Source organism: Anabrus simplex, chromosome 3, assembly GCF_040414725.1.
Source record: "Anabrus simplex isolate iqAnaSimp1 chromosome 3, ASM4041472v1, whole genome shotgun sequence".
NCBI classification, from domain to species: Eukaryota; Metazoa; Arthropoda; class Insecta; order Orthoptera; family Tettigoniidae; genus Anabrus; species Anabrus simplex.
In genome coordinates, this window is record NC_090267.1 from 243,501,595 (window position 1) to 243,526,288 (window position 24,694).

Sequence of the window (24,694 nt, forward strand, 5' to 3'; positions counted from 1 at the left end):
AAAAACCTACAACCTGTTTTCCAGTCAATGACCCGGTCAGGGATGCGATGAATGAAGCCCCTAACTTGCGGCGAGGATAGGAATTGTGCCGACTGACGAGGCCTGTCGCACTCCTCTGAGGCAATGATTAATGAGTGAGAGATGAAATGAAATGTTAGTGGAGAGTGTTGTTGGAATGAAATATGACAGGGAAAACTGGAGTATCCGGAGAAAAACCTGCCCCGCCTCCGCTTTGTCCACACAAATCTGACATAGAGTGAACGGGATTTGAACCACGGTATCCAGCGGTGAGAGGCCGGCGCGCTGCCGCCTGAGCCACGAAGTCTCCATTACAGGAGTGCAGAGGTTCAGTTATTTTACGGGAAGAATAATGTGCTTGCACTTTTATAGCACTGTACAGTATATAATATTATGCTACTGACTAATATACATACTGTACAGTAGATAAAGTGTGATAGAGCATATATCACACCCTCGCACTGTATATAGAAGTTAGAGATATTTTTGTCAGTATTTGATTTATTACTATTATTATTATTATTATAATGATTATTATTATCATCAGTATTTCATTGGTATACTTTGTCATTAATCTTTGTAAGCTGGAAGGTATCCATATAGGTAGTATGAGTAATTGGTTTTGCACAAGTGGGAAAACATTGCTATATTGGACTCTGGTAATTTGTATGACTCATGCGGGCATCCCAGTCTGATGAGTTGAGCTTGTTGTTGTACTAGGTAAGTTCTATGACTCATGTGATATACCCCAAAGTTTGTTTATGTCTTGGGAGCAAGAAGAAGTTCAGGGCATGGTCTTGACTAGAGGATCACACATGATTGGCTGGCAAGGACCAATCCAGACGTATCATCTGAGAGGAAGGGAGAATTGGATGTTGATATAAACTTTGACATCACTACCACAACTGACACACTGTACGAGAAGGAAGTAGTGCGGACAGACTGTACGGGAAGGAAGTAGTGCTGATACACGGTACTGGAGTGACACGGCTACAATGGACTGGACTTCAAACGTTCGTGGAGTCTTGTTATGTTCGTGGAAAGTGGATGATCGATGGATTGGGGAGTGTTTACGCATTAAGTATTGTAGCACTTGTGGCGGCTTGGCATTATATGTTGGTGAAAGCTATCTCAGACTTTCCATAATTTATGTTCAGGATCGACAAGCGCTACTCAAATGTATATATCTTCACAACAAGTGTTTAAGTCTGTGATCACAGTATTACGTGGTACAGTATCTGTGTGATGATATAACTGCCGATTAGGAGAATCGACAAGTAGTATTGATACAGAGACAGTGAAGGGTATTTATCTACATATATGTACATTGTTCATCAGACTATCTACAAATGGTAGCTTAGTTCTCGCTTTCGTTTTCCCACTGTTTTCATTGATGTTGTTGTAAATATGGAGTCTTCCAGCAATATTTTGTTTGTGTATTGTAAGTGTATTTTGGTGTGTTGATAAGGTGCTCATGCGCGGATTTTATTGAGAATATAGTTAGTTAGTTAGATATTTTATAATCAGTGGAGTTATTGATAAACCTAGGTGCAGTTCCTACCTATTTAGTCGTTTTCAGAAGGTTAGGTAAGGCCTGTAGCAGATGTACCAGTCACCCAGCATTATGTACACGCCCTGGGATATAAAGAATTATCATGCTCTATCAAAATTCGAGGGATCCATTCTGGGGAACTCTGGCGTCCATACTACGGACATTTCGGTTAATTACGTTTATTAATTTAATTTATTTCAAGTATTTTAAGTTTTATTTTATTGTTATATATTTATATATTTTTATTCATGATTATATTTATTGGTAGTCATCAAATAGTTACACAAGAGACTGATTGCTGTAATTGACGTTAGCGTTTGTAAGGGGCTTTGCTGTGACGTAGACGAAACGCCAGTCAAATATAATGGAAAGTGGTTTAAAACACGGTGCCATTTGTATCTACTGTATAGGGCTAATAGAAGGCAGTGTTTTCGCACTCGGCATTCAGGACAGGACAATATTCATCAGTTGCACAACACAAGACAAGGCAATGTTTACAGTATACTTCAGCAAAAAAGATCCAAGGAAACTGAAAAATAATCTATGATTACATATTTTGTATGCAGATTTATTCAATAAAGTAGGAGATAAATTAACCAAAAATAATAAAAGATCGTGGATACGGAAATGGATGGCATTCAGTTCTTCATTAGGATAATCTATGTTATTATTAAAGGATTTTCTTTTTGCAAGTTGCTTTACGTCGCACCGATACAGATAGGTCTTATGACGATGATGGGACAGAAAAGGCCTAAGAGTGAGAAGGAAATGACCGTAGCCTTAATTAGGTACAGTCGCAGCATTTGTCTGGTATTTATTTATTTATTTCGTGTCAGATTGTTGAGAAACTTAAAAATATAAATAAGGTATTATATACAAATAAAACAGAATACATTTTATGTCACAAAACATGTTTCACACAATGTCTGCCCAGAAATGGGCAACAGAATTTCCCTCTTCAGTGGCTTGAATCAAGTCTTGAAGTGTACAACGAACAGGGCAGGACTGACAGTCATACAGGTGTTGGGTAGTTTGTTGCTCCCCACAATCGCAGAAGTCTGACTGATCTTTCAGATAACCCCTTTTTGTTAAGGTTATCCTTGGATTTACCTACTCCTCTCCTCAAACGATTAAGTGCCTTCCAGGTTGTCCATTCCAAATGATGACCAGGGGGTGGAGATAAAGAAGGCACCATCCAGTCAGAAAGATGCTCCATTTTTGCTCGCCACATATCACAACGTGCTGTTCTTGCTGGTTTATCTAGAGCCTTGGAGACATTGAGGAAACTTTTCCTGGACTTCAGTCTTCTGGGTGGAGGTCGATGTCCAAATAACGGGTGGTTGCTTGTGAGATCCACCTTCGACCTCTCTTGCCTTGCAAACACTTCTCGCCGAATGTCTGGAGGAGAAATACCAGCCAAGCAGTAGAGTTTGTCAGTGGGAGTAGGTTTCAGGCACCCAGTTACTATTCTACATGTTTCATTAAGGGCTGCATCCACCCGCTTCGTATGGGCTGACCTAAACCATACAGGACACGCATACTCAGCTGCAGAAAAACTCAGAGCAAGAGCTGAGGTTCTTAACAAAGTTGGATGGGCTACCCATTTGCTTGAGCCAAGTTTACGGAGGATGTTATTTCGGGCTGAGACTTTCTCTCCAGAGTTAACACAGTGTTTCTTGTATGTTAAGCTCCGGTCTAAAGTGACACCCAGGTACTTACGTGTAAAACAATGCTCCAGTTGCTTACCCTCCCACGTCACGAACAGCTGTCTAGTAGCTTCTCGATTTCGAAGATGAAATGCACACACCTGGGTCTTAGTCGGGTTTTGCAGTAGCCGGTTCTTCTGATAGTACACTGAAAGTTCCTTAAGCGCATTTGAGAGCTGCATTTCAGTGGTTTGAAAGTCATCGCACTGGACAGCTAAAGCCAGGTCATCGGCGTAAATGAAGCTTCTTGTATAGGAAGGCCTTGGCTGGTCATTTGTGTAGATGTTAAAGAGGATTGGCGAGAGGACACTGCCCTGAGGAAGTCCGTTCCGTTGGTCCCTCCACCTACTGCAATTTCCTTGAAACTCAACAAAGAACCGGCAATTCTGCTGGAGAGTTTCAACAATCTTCGTGGAACCATAGTCTCTGGTGAAGTTATAGAGCTTGGTGATCAAAGTTCTATGGTGCACTGTGTCGTATGCTGCTGTAAGGTCCACAAATACCACACCTGTGATTTTACGTCTTTCAAACCCATCCTCTATGTGCTGGGTTAAATTGAGCACCTGTGAAGTGCAATTCCTTCCAGATCTAAAGCCCGCCTGTTCTGGAATGAGAAGTTGATCTACATTAGATGTGAGGCGCTCAAGTAGGATCCTCTCAAATATCTTATATAGGTGACAAAGTAATGATATTTGCCTATAGCTCTTAGGATCCAATGGATCCTTACCTGGCTTCAAAATAGCTATCACTCTAGACTTCCTCCATACCTTAGGTATCTGTTTACTCTGCAGGCAATTGTTTAGAAAATCAACAACCCACTTCCTTGTTCTGGAACCAAAATGTTTTATTTGTTCCACTCTCATATCATCCAGACCTGTAGCCTTGCCATTTTTGGATTTATTTGTTTGGTCTCCTTTCAAATCGCATAAACCTTATTTGTCTGGTGTGAACATCGGAAATCACGGAAAACCATATTCAGGGCTGTCAACAGTGGTGTTCGAACCCAAATCTCCCGGATGCAAGCTCACAGCTGCACGATCCTAAACGCGCGGCCAACTCGTCCGGTATTAAAGGAATTAGAAGATCTTCAATAATGCAAAACATGTATGAGGATGTCAACAGAAATTTTTTAAAACTTTCGAACCACGGTATTTTTGACTTAGAGGCTACACGCTGTCTGCACCAGCGCCTGATCGCATAGAATCTTTTATTCTTGTTTACTTCTACCAAGTACGTTGATCTGAGGCTTTTGATCCTTTTTTTTCGTTTCTTTCAATCTAAATCTAATAGCCATGTTTTCTATATGTTTACCGATCATGTTGTTGAGACATTGTTATTCCTATTTTCCTCACAAGCATTCATGCTCTCTACAAACACTAACCAACTTGGAATTTAAGTCGTAATCTTACTTTGGTGGCATTATGATGAACACTTTTTCTCATATCCAACCTTCATTTTCTTATTGTTCTGTCCGGAGCGCGTTCACACCAGAACAGCAACAGCGATGGTGTGGGGGAAGACATTTTCCCGACAGATAAGAAGCGAGGCTAACTCGTAAGACATTAGCGTAGTCGTTGTCCTCGTGCACATGAGCAAAATATTGTTTTTTCCTGTTGTCCCCGTGTAAACTCTGTTTAACGCGAGGAAGACGACGAAGACTTAGTATAGATGGATGACAAACACTGTTTGCCATGGTTACCACTGTGTCGGTTTTCTGTCCACGCTAATTACAGATAGACCCCCCAGCCCGAAAGATAATTATTTTATTCTCATGTCAAAAAGTACCTCAATTATCAATTTTCGACCTATATTTACGTAATGAAACGTATCTGCTTTGGTTCCGTCTATCATCCCAGGAAGTTTGAATATTGATTTTTTTACATCCGGTGCAAAAACCTTGGTCTCAAACTGCGAAATTTCTTCGCCTACACGTTATCGTTTTCTTGTGCTTTTGACTACATTTGACAGATACTCCTAACTAGTACAGTCAAGACTCTAATTGAACGGGGCAGTGAACTTGCGAGACCTATTTGTCAATTTTGATTTTGAAGTCGCCTCCTCCTTTGAGGTGACCGCGCTTCTGCGCAGATTATACGGAAGCGATGATCATTCTGGGTGTTGTTTCAGTGAATCTTTATATCTCATTGATAGGGACCTTTTGTTTCCTGGGAAATAAATTATGGCAACCCATAATAAATTAATCATTATCTCCGGTGTGAGTTGTGGTGGTTGCGCTGATTATTGTTTTCGGAAATAGTAAAACTGGGAAACCGCCCTTTTTTAAAAATTAATCAGAAATGAAATTGGAAGGGGGTATGGACCTTCGAAAAATGAAAGTGTCCGCAAAAGAGAGGAAGGGGCTACAATAGATGTGAAGGAAGAAAGAAAGAAAGAAAGAAAGAAAGAAAGAAAGAAACAACAGTAGACCTTGAACAGCTAATACTGCTCCACGTCGGAGAAGAGCAAGAGTTGACTGAGGGAGGTCGGACAGGAAAGATGAAAGTGAGGAACCTAACATTAGTAGGATTCAGCTAGTTGAGCCGTAACCACCAAACCATGATCCGAAGTTGAGCGCCCCTGGTACCTCTTTCAGTCACCTCATAAGACGGACATAGGACACCGTGGATGTATTCTACTGTAATGCTCCCATTCACATGTGATATGACTGTACAATGACATGAAAAGCACCTGTTCCTAGCTTCATACTGTGATTTCTCTTTATTTTATGTAAAACGCAGCGACGACGACGGCGATGCTGTTGTGTTGTTGTTGTTGTTGTTGATGATGATACCTGCTGTTTTAGGAAGGCAAAAATCAAGGTCATCGTTCCATCCAAAGTGGTTAGACTTGTCGATATAAGACGACGCAAAAGTCACGCATACCTTTATATTTACAGTACAATAATTCTCTCTTCGTTTTGCGGTTTTCTGTTGTATACCCGGGGAATTAACTATGGGGAAGTTTAACACCGAACAGCGGACGAAACTTTTTAAACTTCTCTATGGAAATGAGCAGTACATTATTCTAACTCATCCCCAGATTTGGCAGCTCAGGATTATTTATTTGAATATATTGCAAATAATACATCTATGACAACGAACCAGCAACCAATGAGGTGCATAGGAACAATATTCTACCGGAAATGGATGAATTACACTCAGACTCTCTTGGTAAAGTTATGAAAAGTAATCCGGAAAGAGACTCCCTTTGTGAAGATGGGAAGTCATTTGAAAGACGTACATTAAGTTTTATCAAGTATTGTAAATATATTTCAAAGCAGGTATATGTAGTTTGTAGCAGAAACACGGACATTTCTTTCAAAGTAAAAATGTTACAAACGGTCCAAATCCATGCGTGAATTCTGCACCATCCTGTAAGAGCCATGTAAAACCAGGCGAGCTCACATTGCCCTTAACAGAACGAAACAAAGCAGCATTATTTGTTTCTTCCATGCAACTTTACAAATCCTCTGACCGAGTGAGTTGACCGCACGGTTAGGGTCGCGCAGCTGTGAGCTTGCATTCGGGAGACAGTGGGTTCGGACTCCACTGTCGGCAGCCTTGACAGATAGGGACTTGATTGCTATGGAACATCGTGCCACACAATTCGTACGCTAATTCCGAGACGCAGCCATTTGGGTGACCCCCAACCAAAACGCATAGGATATTTATATCAAAAGCGGTTTCCCATTTTCACATCAGGCAAATGCTGGAGCTTTACCTTAATTAAGGTCACGGCCGTTTCCTTGCCACTCCTATCCCATGTCAGTGCTACGTAAAGCAAACTGTAAAAAAAAAAAAGAAGAAACCAATCCTCCGTGATGTATGAATATAATTATGTTACCTTATAATTATTTTTTCCTTTTTCCACACACAGGTGTCTGAACGTTTTAAGTTGAACAATCGTACAGTGAAAAGTGCCCGGCTTCCACGCGCAGAGTTGACTATTCCTGAAGGGACCAGTGCAACTGCTGTAGGATGGGAAGAATTAGGGGTAAGAAAATGAATTTTTACACATTCTTTTATCTTCATTTAATGCTGTGTTCATGCTGCTGTATTGTAAGGAGATGAAACCAGGAAAATGCAAGGTACTGTCCCCGTTCTTTACCATGAAGGTAATTTGCCCCAGACTAGTCAGCCGATCCCAGGTGTGCTCAGTCCGAAATATGATAAAAATAATGCCCTAAAAATACATAAAACCTGGATCTTGATGGGGAACATATAACTAAATACGGACACGGCGAGATTAGTTAAAACTACAAAAAGCAAGGCGAAGCATGACGTCAGTTTTGGAGGAAAATTTGTTTATTAAAAATAAACAAGATAAATAAAAAAATAGCAAAGTATCAAATAATCAGACTTACATGACCCAGATTGTTCTTTTTTTCCAGCTGGATAAAGTCCATCTTAAGAATCAGAATATAACCAATTTACAGTGTATGCCGACACACATATTGAACATACCAAATACAATTTTTAAGTTTTTTTCTCATTCGTTTTAACACACGGGCTTGCGTACGCGCACCACGCTCCTGGCTTTTACCTTTATGTTAACACTTTTAACTGTAGATGAGTACGTTCCCCATTTCTGCACACTTAACATTGCAGTGGGATCCCTAACCTTAAGAAAAGACGTGATCTAATGCGAAAAAGGGGTGGGGGGAACTAATCTAATTGTACAATATATAACACGCTGAGTGGTAAAACATCCTAGGCACAAAATATACCTCTCGAGCCACGAACAATCTCATGAGCATAACGAACAATGTGGATAGGAGCCACACAAACAAAAACATGTAAATGGCAATATATACATTCAAAGAAACAAAAACATGATATCATATTTTCCAGCTTTCACCAAGGAAAGCATGCGGCATTCACGCAACTCGCATCCTCTTAAAACCTCAACGAAAATGAAAGGAAACATAATTAGACGTTAAGCAACACTTCCTATTAAACACAGGTTCCGGAAAAATAACTATCTGACACAAAATAAATAAAAAAAAGACAGAGTAGGCTTTACCTATCAACACCTATTTCAACGTTGTAACCTGGAAGAGATAACATGACACAGAATATTTCTCAGCGCGGTTATATCGTAAAAGAAAATCCGAAACAAACGTCACGACATAAAACTCTCGTCAACTACAACAACCGTAGAGACATGGACAGAAACAATAAAATCACGAAGTATAGGCCGCTCAAATAAAACTCTTCTTGGTAGACAAACATATCACCCTCGCCAACACACGGCGGAATGACCCAAAGTGGAGGTCGACGTCTCCCAAAATAAAGCAGCAATACCAAAACCACAGGGTCCAACCCTTTACACACGCTGCTCAACAGTCTATCCGAGGCAAGTCACACAATCAAGAAAATGCAGGCCTTTCAGATGAGGAACGCGTCCTCCTACTCAAAATCACACAAATAATATCTCATGTCCTAAAGTAGCGTAAAACTGAAGAAATATGAAGGACGTCGTCTAACATGCGCTCGCATGAAAAGAAACAAGACCGCGCTGGTCACAACTAAAGCACTCGCGCACAAAGAAAACAACAATAATAAAGTGGCCAACTCTGTAATAATTATGATGAACTGAAACTAAGAAATTTCCACATTGACAATCGATCATGTCTGAACATCGGAAAGTTACTGAAATATCTCAATCCAACATCGCGCGAAACTCATATAGAAAATAATAATAATAATAATAATAATAATAATAATAATAATAATAACAATAATACATCTTACAGACATTTCATTCTAATATTCGGAACTCGAAATACGAAACAGCGTTCGTAGAACACGTGAACCAATTACTAATTTACGACCTAGATATACAAAAAAGTCGTGAAGATGACGCTAACAACTTCGTGGATCCACACTCCACCGTCTTGCACACTCTCATTCACCCATCATGCAATAAATCCCAGAAAACGTGACGGCATATTTCCGTACACTTTGAGCTCCCACTAATAATACTTTAATCTAGTCCTCTCTGACTCTAATTTGAATCCTTATTTACAATTACAATTAAGTCCCGAGACGTACACTGTGTCTCAAACATCAAAGCAAACACATTAAAATATTATATCAGACTAAAATAAGAAACTGACTCGTAAAGAAATGACGCTAGCCACTCAGCTAAATAAATCAGAATAAAATGTAAGAAGCAAGCTGCGACCTCATGCAAACGGTCCACATTTATGTTACAATTTATATTTACATAAACAAGCTTCCTATCATTTTCTTTAAATGGGACGTAGTCCTTCCAAACAAAGCTACATCTACAAAAATTAAATATCAAACTAACCTATCCCCTTTTGCAACATTAAACACGTTCAGACTCACATAATTACATTAAAACTCTGTACTCATCTGTTATGTTGACTTGTGGCCGCTTGTCCTGAGGAGACAGCCGACCCCATTTTTCTTTTAGCCCGCCATAGCGATGATAATGCTGCCTTCAGAAAAGACTTGGATCAGTCCTTTTGTCTCCATCAAGGAGTAGAAAGGTGATGTCGTATTTCCGTTGCTGCTTCTGCTTCTGGATGTCGTCTAAAACATCTCCTCGTTCACGATGTAGAAATTAGGTCAAGATCAACCGGCCGGTTACGAGAATACTACGGCCGTGGTAAATTCCAACGACCGTGAAACCAGTTCCCATTCGTCGCGGAACCGCTTCTCTTATCTACTCCCGTAACTAGGTCAAATATTTCCCATTTTATAAACGGCTGGACTGAAAATTGTTAAGTTTATGCCCTCGGAAAACTATTTACACAGGCAGGCTACTATGCATTTTGAAATGATTAAATGGAACTTTTCTCTCCCTTTGGTAATCGCAAGTTAAATACCATCCTCCCAGTATTAGAAAACTTGAGTATATCAAATGTAGACTGAGCGTCTTCCAACAATATCTTACGAGTCCCCACACGATCACTCGCGTAAATAACAACTTCTTCTTACGATGTTACCAGCACAAAATCTCGCCGAATAATAAGGTAACTGACGCGGTCATCGTTTTTATTAGCTCGTCCTCGAAGACGCCGTCGTATCCTCGATTGGGGCCATCTTTTCCCTAGACCAATGCCTAGCCATATCGGCGGTGGCTCTATCGTTTCATTGACTCGACGCATCGTGTACCTGACGCTTACTTCATACATTCCTTATAAGCGACCCTAGCCTCTCGCCCGGCCATCCGAAATGATATCCGTTGGAATTCTACTGTTCCCTTGTTCGGCTTTGTGTGCGTCATGTCGAAATTCCACCTTCCAAACTTAGCTGGTGAGCAAACAAATCCGAGCTCCAAGCTCCTGCAGAAATTGCGACATGCGAAATTGCGAGATGTTTCCTGCCAGTTACTAGCACTTAATAAAATGAAATATTCTCTGTACAATTGAGTAAATGACTGATTAATTAAATGAGCATTCAATAAGGGCTCAGTTTGTACTTCAATCAATCAATACTGATCTGCATTTAGGGCAGTCGCCCAGGTGGCAGATTCCCAATCTGTTGCTTTCCTAGCCTTTTCCGAAACGATTTCAAAGAAATTGGAAATTTATTGAACATCTCCCTTGGTAAGTTATTCCAATCCCTAACTCCCCTTCCTATAAATGAATATTTGCCCCAGTTTGTCCTCTTGAATTCCAACTTTATCTTCATATCGTGATCTTTCCTACTTTTATAAACGCCATTCAAACCTATTCGTCTACTAATGTCATTCCACGCCATCTCTCCGCTGACAGCTCGGAACATACCACTTAGTCGAGCAGCTCTTCTTCTTTCTCTCAATTCTTCCCAACCCAAACATTGCAACATTTTTGTAACGCTACTCTTTTGTTGGAAATCACCCACAACAAATCGAGCTGCTTTTCTTTGGATTTTTTCCAGTTCTTGAATCAGGTAATCCTGGTGAGGGTCCCATACACTGGAACCATACTCTAGTTGGGGTCTTACCAGAGACTTATATGCACTCACCTTTACATCCTTACTACAACCCCTAAATACCCTCATAACCATGTGCAGAGATCTGTACCTTTTTTTACAATCCCATTTATGTGATTACCTCAATGAAGATCTTTCCTTATATTAACACCTAGATACTTACAATGATCCCCAAAAGGAACTTTCACTCCATCAACGCAGTAATTAAAACTGAGAGGACTTTTCCTATTTGTGAAACTCACAACCTGACTTTTAGCCCCGTTTATCAACATACCACTGCCTGCTGTCCATCTCACAACATTTTCGAGGTCACGTTGCAGTTGCTCACAATCTTGTAACTTATTTATCACGCTATAGAGAATAACATCATCCGCAAAAAGCCTTACCTCCGATTCCACTCCTTTACTCATATCATTTATATATATAAGAAAACATAAAGGTCCGATAACACTGCCCTGAGGAACTCCGCTCTCAACTATTACAGGGTCAGACAAAGCTTCACCTACTCTCTCTCTCTGAGATCTATTTTCTAGAAATATAGCAACCCATTCAGTCACTCTTTTGTCTAGTCCAATTGCACTCATTTTTGCCAGTAGTCTCCCATGATCCACCCTATCAAATGCTTTAGACATGTCAATCGCGATACAGTCCATTTGACCTCCAGAATCCAAGATATCCGCTATATCTTGCTGGAATCCTACAAGTTGAGCTTCAGTGGAATAACCTTTCCTAAAACCGAATTGCCTTCTATCGAACCAGTTATTAATTTCACAAACATGTCTAATATAATCAGAAAGAATGCCTTCCAAAAGCTTACATACAATGCATGTCAAACTTACTGGCCTGTAATTTTCAGCTTTATGTCTATCACCCTTCCCTTTATACACAGGGGCTACTATAGCAACTCTCCATTCATCTGGTATAGCTCCTTCAGCCAAACAATAATCAAATAAGTACTTCAGATATGGTACTATATCCCAACCCATTGTCTTTAGTATATCCCGAGAAATCTCATCAATTCCAGCCGCTTTTCTAGTTTTCAACTTTTGTTTCTTATTGTAAACGTCATTGTTATCATACGTAAATTTTATTACTTCTTTGGCCTTAGTCTCTTCCTCTATCTCGACATTATCCTTGTAACCAACAATCTTTACATACTGCTGACTGAATACTTCTGCCTTTTGAAGATCCTCACATACACACTCCCCTTGTTCATTAATTATTCCTGGAATGTCCTTCTTGGAACCTGTTTCTGCCTTAAAATACCTATACATACCCTTCCATTTTTCACTAAAATTTGTATGACTGCCAATTATGCTTGCCATCATGTTATCCTTAGCTGCCTTCTTTGCTAGATTCAATTTTCTAGTAAGTTCCTTCAATTTCTCCTTACTTCCACAGCCATTTCTAATTCTATTTCTTTCCAGTCTGCACCTCCTTCTTAGTCTCTTTATTTCTCTATTATAATAAGGTGGGTCTTTACCATTCCTTACCACCCTTAAAGGTACAAACCTGTTTTCGCATTCCTCAACAATTTCTTTAAACCCATCCCAGAGTCTGTTTACATTTTTATTTACCGTTTTCCACCGATCATAGTTACTTTTTAGAAACTGCCTCATACCTGCTTTATCAGCCATATGGTACTGCCTAACAGTCCTACTTTTAAGACCTTCCTTTCTATCGCATTTATTTTTAACTACCACAAAAACAGCTTCATGATCACTAATACCATCTATTACTTCAGTTAGCTGCCTCTGTGGATCCGTGGTAGAGTGTCGGCCTCCGGATCCCAAGATAGCGGGTTCAAACCCGGCAGAGGTAGTCGGATTTTTGAAGGGCGGAAAAAAGTCAATTCGACACTCCATGTCGTACGATGTCGGCATGTAAAAGATCTCTGGTGATACATTTGGTATTTACCCGACAAAATTAATTAAATCTCAGCCATAGACGCCCAAGAGAGATCCGGTTTACTCTAGGTCCGCTAGATGGCAGACAGAGTAAACCGGAACGTCGAAATTGACGAGCAGACAGCCAGATGGCGTCAATTCGAAATGTCTGCAAACGGTAGCTGAGGCCATACGATTATTATTATTATTATTATTATTATTATTATTATTATTATTATTATTATTTCAGTTTCCCTATAGAGCTCATCTGGTTTTATCAGCACCACATCCAGGATATTTTTCCCTCTGGTTGGTTCCATCACTTTCTGAATCAGTTGTCCTTCCCATATTAACTTATTTGCCATTTGTTGGTCATGCTTCCTGTCGTTCGCATTTCCTTCCCAATTTACATCTGGCAAATTCAGATCTCCCGCTACAATCACATTTCTTTCCATGTCGTTTCCCACATAGCTGACTATCCTATCAAATAATTCCGAATCCGCATCAGTGCTACCCTTTCCCGATCTGTACACTCCAAATATATCAAGTTGCCTATTACCTTTATGCCTATTATCTTCATAAACTGGAGGAAACTGTGACAAAGATAACTATTGGTGGAACTCAAATTGATAACGATCAGTCCTCTAGAGACGAGATAATACCCTGTAGGTGGGGGACGCAGACGAAGAATACATTCACGGTATCCCCTGCCAGTCGTAAGAGGCGACTAAAAGGGGCGACCAACGGATGACTGAATTAGAACCATTAAACTATTTGTGATTAGTACCATCACGCGGGGAACACTATGGGTCACCTTTACTTGTGAGTAGTACCACTATGTTTGGTACACTATAGGTTTGTGGTTAGTAGCAGAAGAGAGTGGTTCACTGTAGGTTTACAGTAGGCTACCCGTGATTAATACCGTTATATGCGGAACACCACGGGCTTACGTTGCCTGTGATTAGTATCCACAATATGAGGAGCACTACAGGAATAGCGGCGCCCGTGATTAGTACACCTAGGTGAGGAACACCATTACTTTACGTCGCCTATGAGTGGTGCCATTATGTGAGAAACATCATAGGTCTGCGTTACCTGTGCGACGTAGAACACTTGTGAGTAGTACCAAATTGTTTGGTACACCGTGAGTCTACGCTACTTTTGATTATTACCGCAACATGAATAATATCATGGTTCTACTTTACTAGCGGTAAGTACATTATTAGGGGCCAGTGACATGGATTTTGGACCTCTTTAGACAACAAGCATCATCGATTCAGAATTGTGCTTTGGAAGCAGTCCCTTGTTCAGTAATACTATTGTTTTAAGATACAGTAGTTTCTGCGGGTCATATCCACTGATTGCTTCAAGTTCATAATAAATTTTATCGTTGTATTTTGGAATTTTAGTCAGTGGATCGATTTTGGAATTATTTTTAACTTTTAGTATTGTGAGTTGGGTCCGTTGATTATTTTAAATTCATATTCATCCATTCATTCTTCATCATCGCGTTTTGAATTCTGGTCAGCGGATGAATTTTGGACGTAAAAATTGTCATTACATTTCGTACCATCAGGGGCCGATGACCTAGTTGTTAGGCTCCTTTAAACAACAAGCATCATCATCATCATCATCATCATCATCATCAGATACGAGATAAGGCCTCTTCGATTAAAGAGTCTTCTGTATGTCTCTCAGCTCCCTGCTATTGTATTTGGTGGAGAGGAGAAAATGAAGTACTGGACATCTTTGGGGAATGCCGAAGCTCCTCCACCTCCTGCTGTGGCGCGACTGAGCTAACTGTTCTTTATACACGCTATCACCCGTTGGCTATATACAAGCCCGGTTGATCCCGTCGACAACGGGAGCGGGAGGAGGAGACAACGACATATTTCACAACACTTCACATCACAGCCTGCAAGATCACATCGACCATTTGTACTCTTATGACCCTCTTCGCCATGACCATCCATCAGCGCCACTGGCCTTCAGTACATACTACGTCATGCACTTCCCCTACTTCTTCCCCTACTTGCTCGCTAGGCTGCTCTCGTTCCTCAAGAGCGGGGAGCAAACCGGGAACGAAGGCATTTCGCTCTCAATTGACGATGCCCGATCTATACTAATATATAAAGAGGTAAACTTCGTTTGTATGTAATGGCTAATCTCGGGAACCACTGGACCGATTCTAAAAATTATTTTACTTAAGTAAATATACATTATCCCTGAGGGACATGGGCTGTACGGTATTTTATTTTCAAAACAAGTCAAGGGAGAAAGTGGCGGGCGGGGGGGGGGAGGTAGGCTAATATAGGCGAAATATCTAATTTTTCGTACTCTACCGTATCCTGTCCTAATTTCGGCCTAGCTCAGGGGCAGAAGCGCGTGGTACGTCCGGATATGGTCAATAATATGTATCTAACTAATAAAGTACACCAAGGTATATGGACAGGTAATACGTACATATAAATCTAGTGAATGAGAACTCGGGTAATCGGGTAAAATGGATTTATTAAACTAAAAGCATAAGAAGAAATCACATTAAACAAAAGGTAATCAAAATAACAACCGACCACTGGTTGTGTCAATCAAAGAAATATAAATAAATTGAAGCATATGTGATATGGTTCAGTACAATAATGAGAAAAAGCTCATTTTAAGCCCCTTGACGCAAAGAACAAAACTCGGTAAGGCCTATGGGACCGGAAACCACTTTCGAAGGCCCTAAAACCAACCTTTATGAAGATATTGGCACCACACTACCCCTGCTCTAGGAATCAGAGATACTTGGCGAGTTGGCCGAGCGGTTGGGGGCATCCAGAGATAGTGGGTTCGAACCCCACTCTCGGCAGCCCTCAAGATGGTTTTCCGTGGTTTCCCATTTTCACACCAGGCAAATGCTGGGGCTGTACCATAATTAAGGTCACGGCCTCTTCCTTCCCACTCCTAGGCCTTTCCTATTCCATCGTCGCCATGAGATCTATCTGTGTCGGCGCGACGTAAAGCAAAAAAAAAAAAAATCGGACAAAGAAATGAAGAAATGAACTGCCGTAACCATGGCAACGTCAGCTCCAGGATTCGACTGCAGCGATATTATGCATGTACGTTTGGGCATAGCTGCCAACCAGAAGTGGTACAAATACGACTTCTTTTTTTTGCTTTTTGCTTCACGTCGCACCGACACAGATAGGTCTTATGGCGACGATGGGACGGGAAAGGGCTACGAGTGGGAAGGAAGCGGCCGTGGCCTTAATTATGGTACAGCCCCAGCATTTGCCTGGTGTGAAAATGGGAAACCACGGTAAACCATTTTCAGGTCTGCCGACAGTGGGGTTCGAACCTACTATCTCCCGATTACTGGATACTGCCAGCACTTAAGCGACTGCACACACATGACTTACTATCGGGAAAAATATATTGTTGTGTAAGACAATCAGAGGACTCCTTTGGGCGGGGATGGAAAGGGGGTGAAGTATAAGAGTTATTATATATAAATGTCATTGTTTGTATGTATGTATGTATTACATCTCCTCCTAAACCACTGGAGCGATTTCAACCAAATTTGGCACACTTATGACTTAGTATCAGAAGACAAACCGCGTGGGGAGCAGAACACCCCTAGTACTCTTATGGACGCGGGGCGAGGGGGGACACGGTATAAAAATAATCTAAAATAGTATCAGATCCATAGTTTTCGGGGTCGCTGAGATGAATAGTGACACTCCGAATTTTTTAAAGTCCATGTTCAGCCCCTTTGGGGTGAGTGGTGAAGGGGTGTGAGATATAAAGAAAAATCGAAAATAGTGTCGAATTCACAGTTTTAGGAGTCACTGAGATGAATGATGACAATCCAGATTTTTTTGTATCTCTTAGGGGTGGGGGCGAGAGGTGGACAGTCTCACTTGACAGTTGAAATCCTGTGCATCGTATCTATAGTACGACGGCTAAACACATATAGTTATCATTTATTCATTTTTGACAGGATCAAATACTTCCCAGACAAAGTGTTACTCGAAAATTAAATAATCTAAAACTTGAAATCAAACACATCTAAATAAGTCTAAAAGTACATAATATATCGTAAAATATAAATCTACAAGTCAAAAAGAAATTCTATAAATTTCACTGCACACATAACTAACTGGTAGTACAAAACTTAAAGGTAAACATTCAGAAACTATCCGGGCAACGCTGGGTACTACAGATAGTTTTCTATACAGTTGAAGTGTTGATTGCCTGATTCCTTTCTCGTAAAATGGAAATACTGGAAATTTCATTTTAATGCCGTCTCATATAACACTTTTTATATAGAATAGAGCACTCTAATCCCCTAGTTCTGGATCGCCTGAAACTGGGGAGAGAGCAAGCATCTATTGCAATTCTTTTATTAGATACATGCATTAAATTAACCTTCCTACAATTATTTGACTATTATTACATTCAGTATTATACTTAAAACTAATAATGTTTCTATTCATTCTGTAATTATCACACCATTTTCTTTTCTTTTATTCTTTTTTGTCCTAGATGTAATACAATTCTACATATTCTAGGACAAACATGTATTGAACCCTTCCTTTTTAGTTAGTGCTTTTCTTTTTCATTTCTCTTTGTCACATATTAAAAAAATACAAAATCATTGTGCTATCCTCCTCGGTGTAATTAATTCTTTGTATAATAATTAAAAGTTGTTTAGATTTATTTCCCTCTTTCTATTTTCGATTTATATTCACTACCCAAATATTTAACTCTACGTACGACAGTTCCCCTACATACAAAGTGCTCTTAATAGATGAGCCTCTTCCATTATTTATCTACAAAATGAACAGTGATTTTCGTTATGTTTCTCTCTCAGACACTTAAGTTTATTTGAATAATTTCACAGAATTAGTTCTTTTAGTTTTACATTCTGCCATAATCATCTACTTCTCAGTATCCGTCTCTCCTCTCTTGCTGAATTTCTTGTCTTTATTCTGAATCTCTTTGGAAGACGCATTTTTATTTTACAGAGTTTATTACTTGTTACAACTAATTATTTTCTGTCTACAATATCCTGTTCAATTTCTGTTCCGTAAAATGCTCTTGATTTCACTAGTGCATTCAAAATATGTTTATGAAATTTGTATTCAATATTTGTCATCTTCCTCAGTTAAGACCTTGTGCTTGATAAAGCGGCCAACCTTTTCATTTTAGCACGCCTTAGTTGCTCATAATGTTATTATAATTCCAAAATATTTTATTTTATTAAGAACTTCTAGTTCTACACCTAACAACCAGCGTTTTTCTTTTTTTCCTCTTTTACATACCATTAAGTTACTTTTGTTTCCTTGATATTAATTTTCAAATTCCATAATCTGCAATATTCAGCCGTTTTCCCGAGATTGATTTGCACACTGGCTGATGTTAGAGAGAACAGAAGGATATTGTCTGCGTAAACCAGGCCAGGAATTTCCTTATTGTTCAAGCATGGGCTTGTCCTATCCTTCTTCACTTGACAATCCATTACATCATTGATGAACATTATTGGGGATAATTTACACCCCCTGCTTAAGTACAATATTTGAATGTATCTTTGCTACCATTAAGTCTTCCTGTACTTTAATCGAGCATATCACTTCTGCATATATTTCTTCTATGGCCTTAATCATTTTATGACATCCCTATTCTAGCTAGCTTCGCAACGACAGCCCACCTTCTCACCGGAAAGCTTTTTTGAAGGTGTATAGCTGCAATGTATAACTTTTTATCTATTATTGTTTTAATTATAAAAAAAATATCTGTGGTTCTTACTCCTTTCCTAAGTCCTGACTGGTTCACTGAAAGTATAAAGTAATCTTCCGCCCATTTTGTAATGACTTTTGACAAAATCCTGATTTAAATCTTACTGAGTGTATCTGACAAGGTAATATCCATATAATTATTTGTATTTGATCTTTCCCCCTTCCTTTTGTATATCGGACACATTATTCCTTCTTGCCAACAACTGGGGATTTTCCTACTATCAGAAATTTCGTTCAATATTTTAGTTATTATTTCTAACATCTGACTGTTATTTCCTAGCTCTTTCCAGAATTAACACGTAATTCCACTGACAGTACCTCTATTTCTCCCTTTTCCTTTTTAAATGTATCTAAAACTTCATCCGTAGTTATAGTATCGTCTAGTACAGGCAGAGTGAACTTTACATGTTTCAGTATGCCAGTCACGGTTTCATTCATTTCCTATGTATCTTTACCCTCTAACAACCCCTTTAAATACACTAGCCACTCCTCATCGCTACTACTTGACTGTTTACTTATATTTTATGCTTTACGATTTATGCTTATTCTATTCCATACTTAGTTTCGTTTTTCATTACAGTACCTATTTAATAATTGTACCTCTTAGGCCTGCCAATTCTTTTTATTTTCACTCAATACATCTTTGTACTCCTCCCTCTTACTGCAGAAACCTATCCTTAAATCCCTCATTTCTGTACACCTTTATCACTTCACTTCATTTTTTTCTTACACTCATCTTCTTCTTCTTCTTCTTCGTTTAGGCCTACGATGGACCACGTGGTTCTTAACTCTGGTGAGCTCTTTTCTTCCTCTTAGCCCAGTATTCTTTCATTCTAGCGCTATGGATGTTTTTTCTTTCTTGAGTCCATTTCACTCCTACTCCTGGACGCAGTGATTTAGTTGTTAGTGACTGGAGAGAGTCAGATGTCTTGACTAACTTTCTGAATTTATCTCGGTTGTAAATGTCAATGTGATCAATGTTTAGGTATTGTAGGTCTTTCCGTACTAAATTCGTCCATTTGGCATTTGTTGCTTTCCCTCTAGATACAGTGTTGAAGATTCTTGAAGTGAGCCTCTGGCTGTCCATCCTGACTACATGACCATAGAAGATTAGTCTTCTCTTCCTCATAGCTGTTGTAATGCTCTCTATTTTACTGTACAGTTCCTTGTTGTGCCTGATTCTGTAGCCATCTCCTTCTTTAATGGGACCCATAATCCTTCTGAGGATCTTTCGCTCTTTCAGTTCTAGTTTTCTGAGTTGTCCTTTCCGGGTCATGTTTAGGCATTCTGAGGCGTACAGTACAGATGGTCTTACTACGGTGTTGTAGTGTCTAAGATTCAAGGAGAGGGATTTAGACTTGTATATGTTCTTACAAAGATGATAAGCTGTTTCTAATTTAGTGCATCTACTCTTCATTGCAAGATCCTCATTAACATTTGGGGTTATCCACTCTCCAAGATATTTGAATGAGTTGGCCTTGTGTATTATTTTGTCCCCCCAAAGAAATGAAGTTGGGTGCTTCTCTGATGTTTGTCAGAAATTCTGTTTTATTGACAGCGATCTTTAGCCCTGCTTTAGCTGCTATGCGTTCTAGGGAGGATAGCTGGAACGTAGCTTCTTCCATACTTGAAGCTAAGAGTGTGAGGTCATCTGCGAAGGCTAAGCAAGTAACTGTTAACTTGTCTTTTTTGTAGCCGATTTTTAATCCAGAGTTGTCAGCTAGTGTTTTCGTCCATTCCCGAATGACCTTCTCCAGCAGACAGTTAAACAGGATAGGGGACAAACCATCTCCCTGTCTAACACCTGTTTTGATCTCGAAGCATTCTGATAATACCCCTCTGAATTTGACTTTGGAGATGGTGTTTGTCAGAGTAGCCTTCACAAGATTCAAAGTCTTCTTATCCAGTCCCATTTCAGTCAAAGAGGGACTGTCTGTCTACCGAGTCGTACGCCTTCTGGAAGTCAACGAAAATTGCTACATAGGGTGAGGTGCTGAGGTTTTTGTAGGTAAAGATAGTTTTGAGGTTCAGAATCTGCTCTGTGCATGATCTTGACTTCCTAAATCCAGCTTGGTACTCTCCTATGCAGGAATCTAATTGTGCCTCCACTCTTTTAAGCAATGCTTTGGAGAAGATTTTGTACGTCACTGATAGGAGAGAGACCCCTCTATAGTTGTTAGGGTCTAACTTGTCTCCTTTCTTGTGCAACGGGTGGATGATAGCTGAAGTCCAATCCCTTGGTAGTGTTTCTGTTGTCCAGATGTCAGTTATGATTATATGGATACTGTCAATTGACTCTTCATCTGCATGTTTCCATAATTCTGCAATGATGCCATCTTCGCCTGCTGCTCTGTTAGATTTCAGTTCAGAAATGATCTGTTTGATTTCTTCTTTGGTAGGAGGAAGGGAGTCAGGGTTAATAACATTCTTCGGTTGAAATTGTAGTTTTTCCTGTGGTTCTTCTGCATTGAGGAGGCCATCAAAATATTTTGCAAGGGCTGTAGTACAATCTTCATTGTTCATTTTCAGTTCTCCGTCTGGTCCTCGCAGGTGGAGTGTGGGGGCTGAGTAAGCGTTTGTCTGAGGTTTTAGAGTTTTGTACAAGTTACTGGTGTTGTTCCTTTGAAAGTCTTTCTCTGCCTGATCTATGATGTCGTTGTTATATTGCCTCTTAGCATTTCTAATGGTCTTGGCCGTGTTCTTTCTGACTGTTAGGAAGGCTGTATGATTTTCCGTGTTTTTGTTGCAGTTCCATTTCATCCATGCCTGTCTTCTCTCCTCTATTGCCTTATCACATGTTGGTGTCCACCATGGGTGTTTAATCCTTCTGGTTGCACGGATGGTTTCTCTTGCTGCATCTATCAGTGCCTTCTGTAGGTTAGGCCAATCTGTTTTATTCTGATTATTGCTTAGTACCTTAGTAAAGTTGTTGTTCTCTTTCAGCTGGGCTGGATTAAATTTTGGGATTCTGGACCTGGTGTAATTGTTACCTCTGTACTTCGTGAGTGGAATGAAATTTGCTTTGACCAAGGATAGGTAGTGGTCTGAATCAATATTGGCACCTCTCAATACCTTGACGTTCATTATTTCCTTGCTATTCCTTCTACTGATGGCAACGTGATCTAACTGGTACTCTCCTAGCAAGGGATTGGGACATCTCCAGGTCTTGGCTTTTCTGGGGAGGTGTCTAAATGCTGTAGATTTAAGAACAAGGTTGTGATTTTTACACAGGTTGATCAGCCTCTCACCATTACAATTGGTTCTCTTGTGGGCCGGGTATTCTCCGACTCTGTTCTTAAACCTCCGCTCCTTACCAATCTGGGCATTAAAGTCCCCCATTAAGATGATCACGTGATGTTCAGGAATTTTATCGATTGTCTCTTCCAGTTCTTCCCAAAAGTATTCAACACTTTCAATATTACTCTTATTAGTATCATTGGTAGGTGCATAGAAGTTAACGATCGTGTAGGTTTTGTTGAGACTTCTGAAGGCTATAGTGGACGTTCTCCCATTTGGTGATGAGAAGGAGATAATAGAGTTGATCATTTTGTTGTTGACTATGAAGCCTGTACCCAGGTGAGGCATATTCTTCATCACTCTCTGACCTGGCTGTCCCTTGTAGATCCTGAAGCCTTGTGACTCAAAAGGTTCTTCGTCCGTAAATCTTGTCTCCTGTAAAGCCATTATAAGGATGTTGTGTTTTGTTAGGACGTCCAATGTATGTTTCAGTTTTCCCCTTTGTAGGAGGGAATTAATGTTTATTGTTGCCAGATAGTTGATGTGTTTCTTCCTCTTACATGAAGATGCAGGCTCCCCAGAATCCGATGGCCTGCTTGCCCCACTGTGAGTGGGGGTGGATTTGTTACCACCTGGGGTAGATTTCCAATTAGTCGTTTGCTCCATGTTTCCAGAGTTACGAAAAAGTTTAGAGGGGTTACCCGAAGGTAACGTGGTGTTTAACTATCAAGGTTGTAAGCCTTGAAGCCCCCAGCACTGATCGGTTCACTGACCCAGCTTCCCGCTGGGATTGGTTACCCAACCTTCCACTGGGTTGCTCAGCTTAACAGGGGGCACCTCGTGTAGGTTACGTGCTGGAGTTGTAGTGAAAGAGGCTAGTTGGGTTCTCTTGCTAAACCCCATATATTATTGTTGCAGGAGTTTGGCAACGACGCATTTCACTACCATTTGCCCAGAGTCATAAGGACTCTTCCCAGGTTGATTCCTGGGACCCTCTTACACTCATCATTATACCGTAAGGTTTGTTAACTTCCCCGTCTCCTTCTTTTTTTTTTTTTTGCCTCCTCTTGCTATTGATCTTTCAGTCATTCTTATTGCTTCTACTATGTCATAACGAGTGGAAGAGAAAGTGTGAGCTCTTAAGTTGTTCCGTATTGGCTAGTATAGGGACTGTGATGAGTCGTCCGCTAGGGGCAGCACCGTTACTATCTGAGGGTTGGTATCTGTGGTTGTAATACGGTTGTGTTCGGTAATGTTGTTCTGTGAAGCCAAAAAATTTAGTGTTGTGTTAAGTGGAAGTGAAGAGGTGTGATTTGGTGATGATGTTCATTTATTTAGTGTAAATATAGTGCTGAGCTTATAAAACAGACATACCGAGGAGGAAAAAATGCCTACTTGCTTCGTTCCAGGCTGTAAGTCTGGCTATAGAACGACGAAAGATAAACACTTATTCAAACCACCTAAACATGAAGCAGAATTTTCAAAATGGGAAAAGGCGATTCCAGGAAAAGTCAAAAAGTATTCTGATAAGTGTTATGTGTGAGATTCACATTTTTCTGATGAATTTATAGTTAAACCAGATTCATTTGTAATACATGAGATATATGGAAACTGAAAACTGGTGCTGTCCCTCATATACCTTACGAAGCAATTAAGCGAACAAAAAATACCCCGTAAAAGACAGCCTCCGAAGACGGAGGAGAGTTCAAGAACCACAGGTCTCACCGCGAATTAAATTTCGGTGCTTTTTCTGAGTGATAAAAGAAATGAAATAGGCTCAGTCAGTAAGTTCACTTACAAACAAACTAAAGATACAGGGACGTAATATAATGAATAACCGTAATAAATTGAAAATAGCTAATGCTAAAATTTTGTTGCTAGTAAAACAACTAAGAGATTGCAAATTACAGTCAAATTATTTAAATGAGCCGACAGTAAGCAGAAAGAAAAAGGTGATTATTGACACCATGCTAAAAGAAGTGTCAACTAAGAAATAAGAACGGGGTGACATATGACAATGAATTCCTTTTAGACAGTCTCTTTATTTAAAATCAAATCACCTAAGGGCAATAGACACTGTTTAAGTCATGACATTCTTCCCCTTCCTTCGGAGGCTTATCTGCGAAAATTAGATAAGACCTTAAGTGCCCTTACGGGGTGAACACCCATGCCATTAGTACTATTGTGAACTATTTCTGCGATGAGAAGTGTGAGTACAATCGCACGGGAATTCTCATAATTGACAAAGTAAAACTAAGAAAAACTCTCAAATAAACACTCAAATCATGCGTTAATGTTCATGTTTTTGCTCCTATTGCATAATTGGGTTCAACCGGTTGCTGTGTATACAAGCCAAAATTGCACACTTAGTGATATTTTGTCACAAATTTTAATCCGGGTGGTCTTTGAACTGGAGCAAAATTGGCGCAAGAATTATTGGTCATCTCAGACGGAAGTCAGTCTAATAAAATGGTGTGGAAATCTTTAGGAATAAATGGAAAAGAAGGGAAGGTCATGTGCTCTATTTCTAATCCTCTTGATTCTAGTAGGAGAGTGTGGGCTTTCACAT

At 39.9% G+C, this 24,694-nt stretch overlaps 1 protein-coding gene across 2 annotated transcripts in view; it reads left to right on the forward strand.

Annotated features, from left to right (window-relative positions):
* Positions 1–24,694, forward strand: part of LOC136867192 (serine protease 42) — a 155,313-nt gene that overhangs the window by 91,215 nt on the left and 39,404 nt on the right. For both annotated transcript variants that reach the window (XM_067144312.2, XM_068227047.1), the window contains one exon: positions 7,153–7,269. In XM_067144312.2, the coding sequence (XP_067000413.2) occupies positions 7,153–7,269 (117 nt within the window). The remainder of the gene's footprint in view (positions 1–7,152; positions 7,270–24,694) is intronic.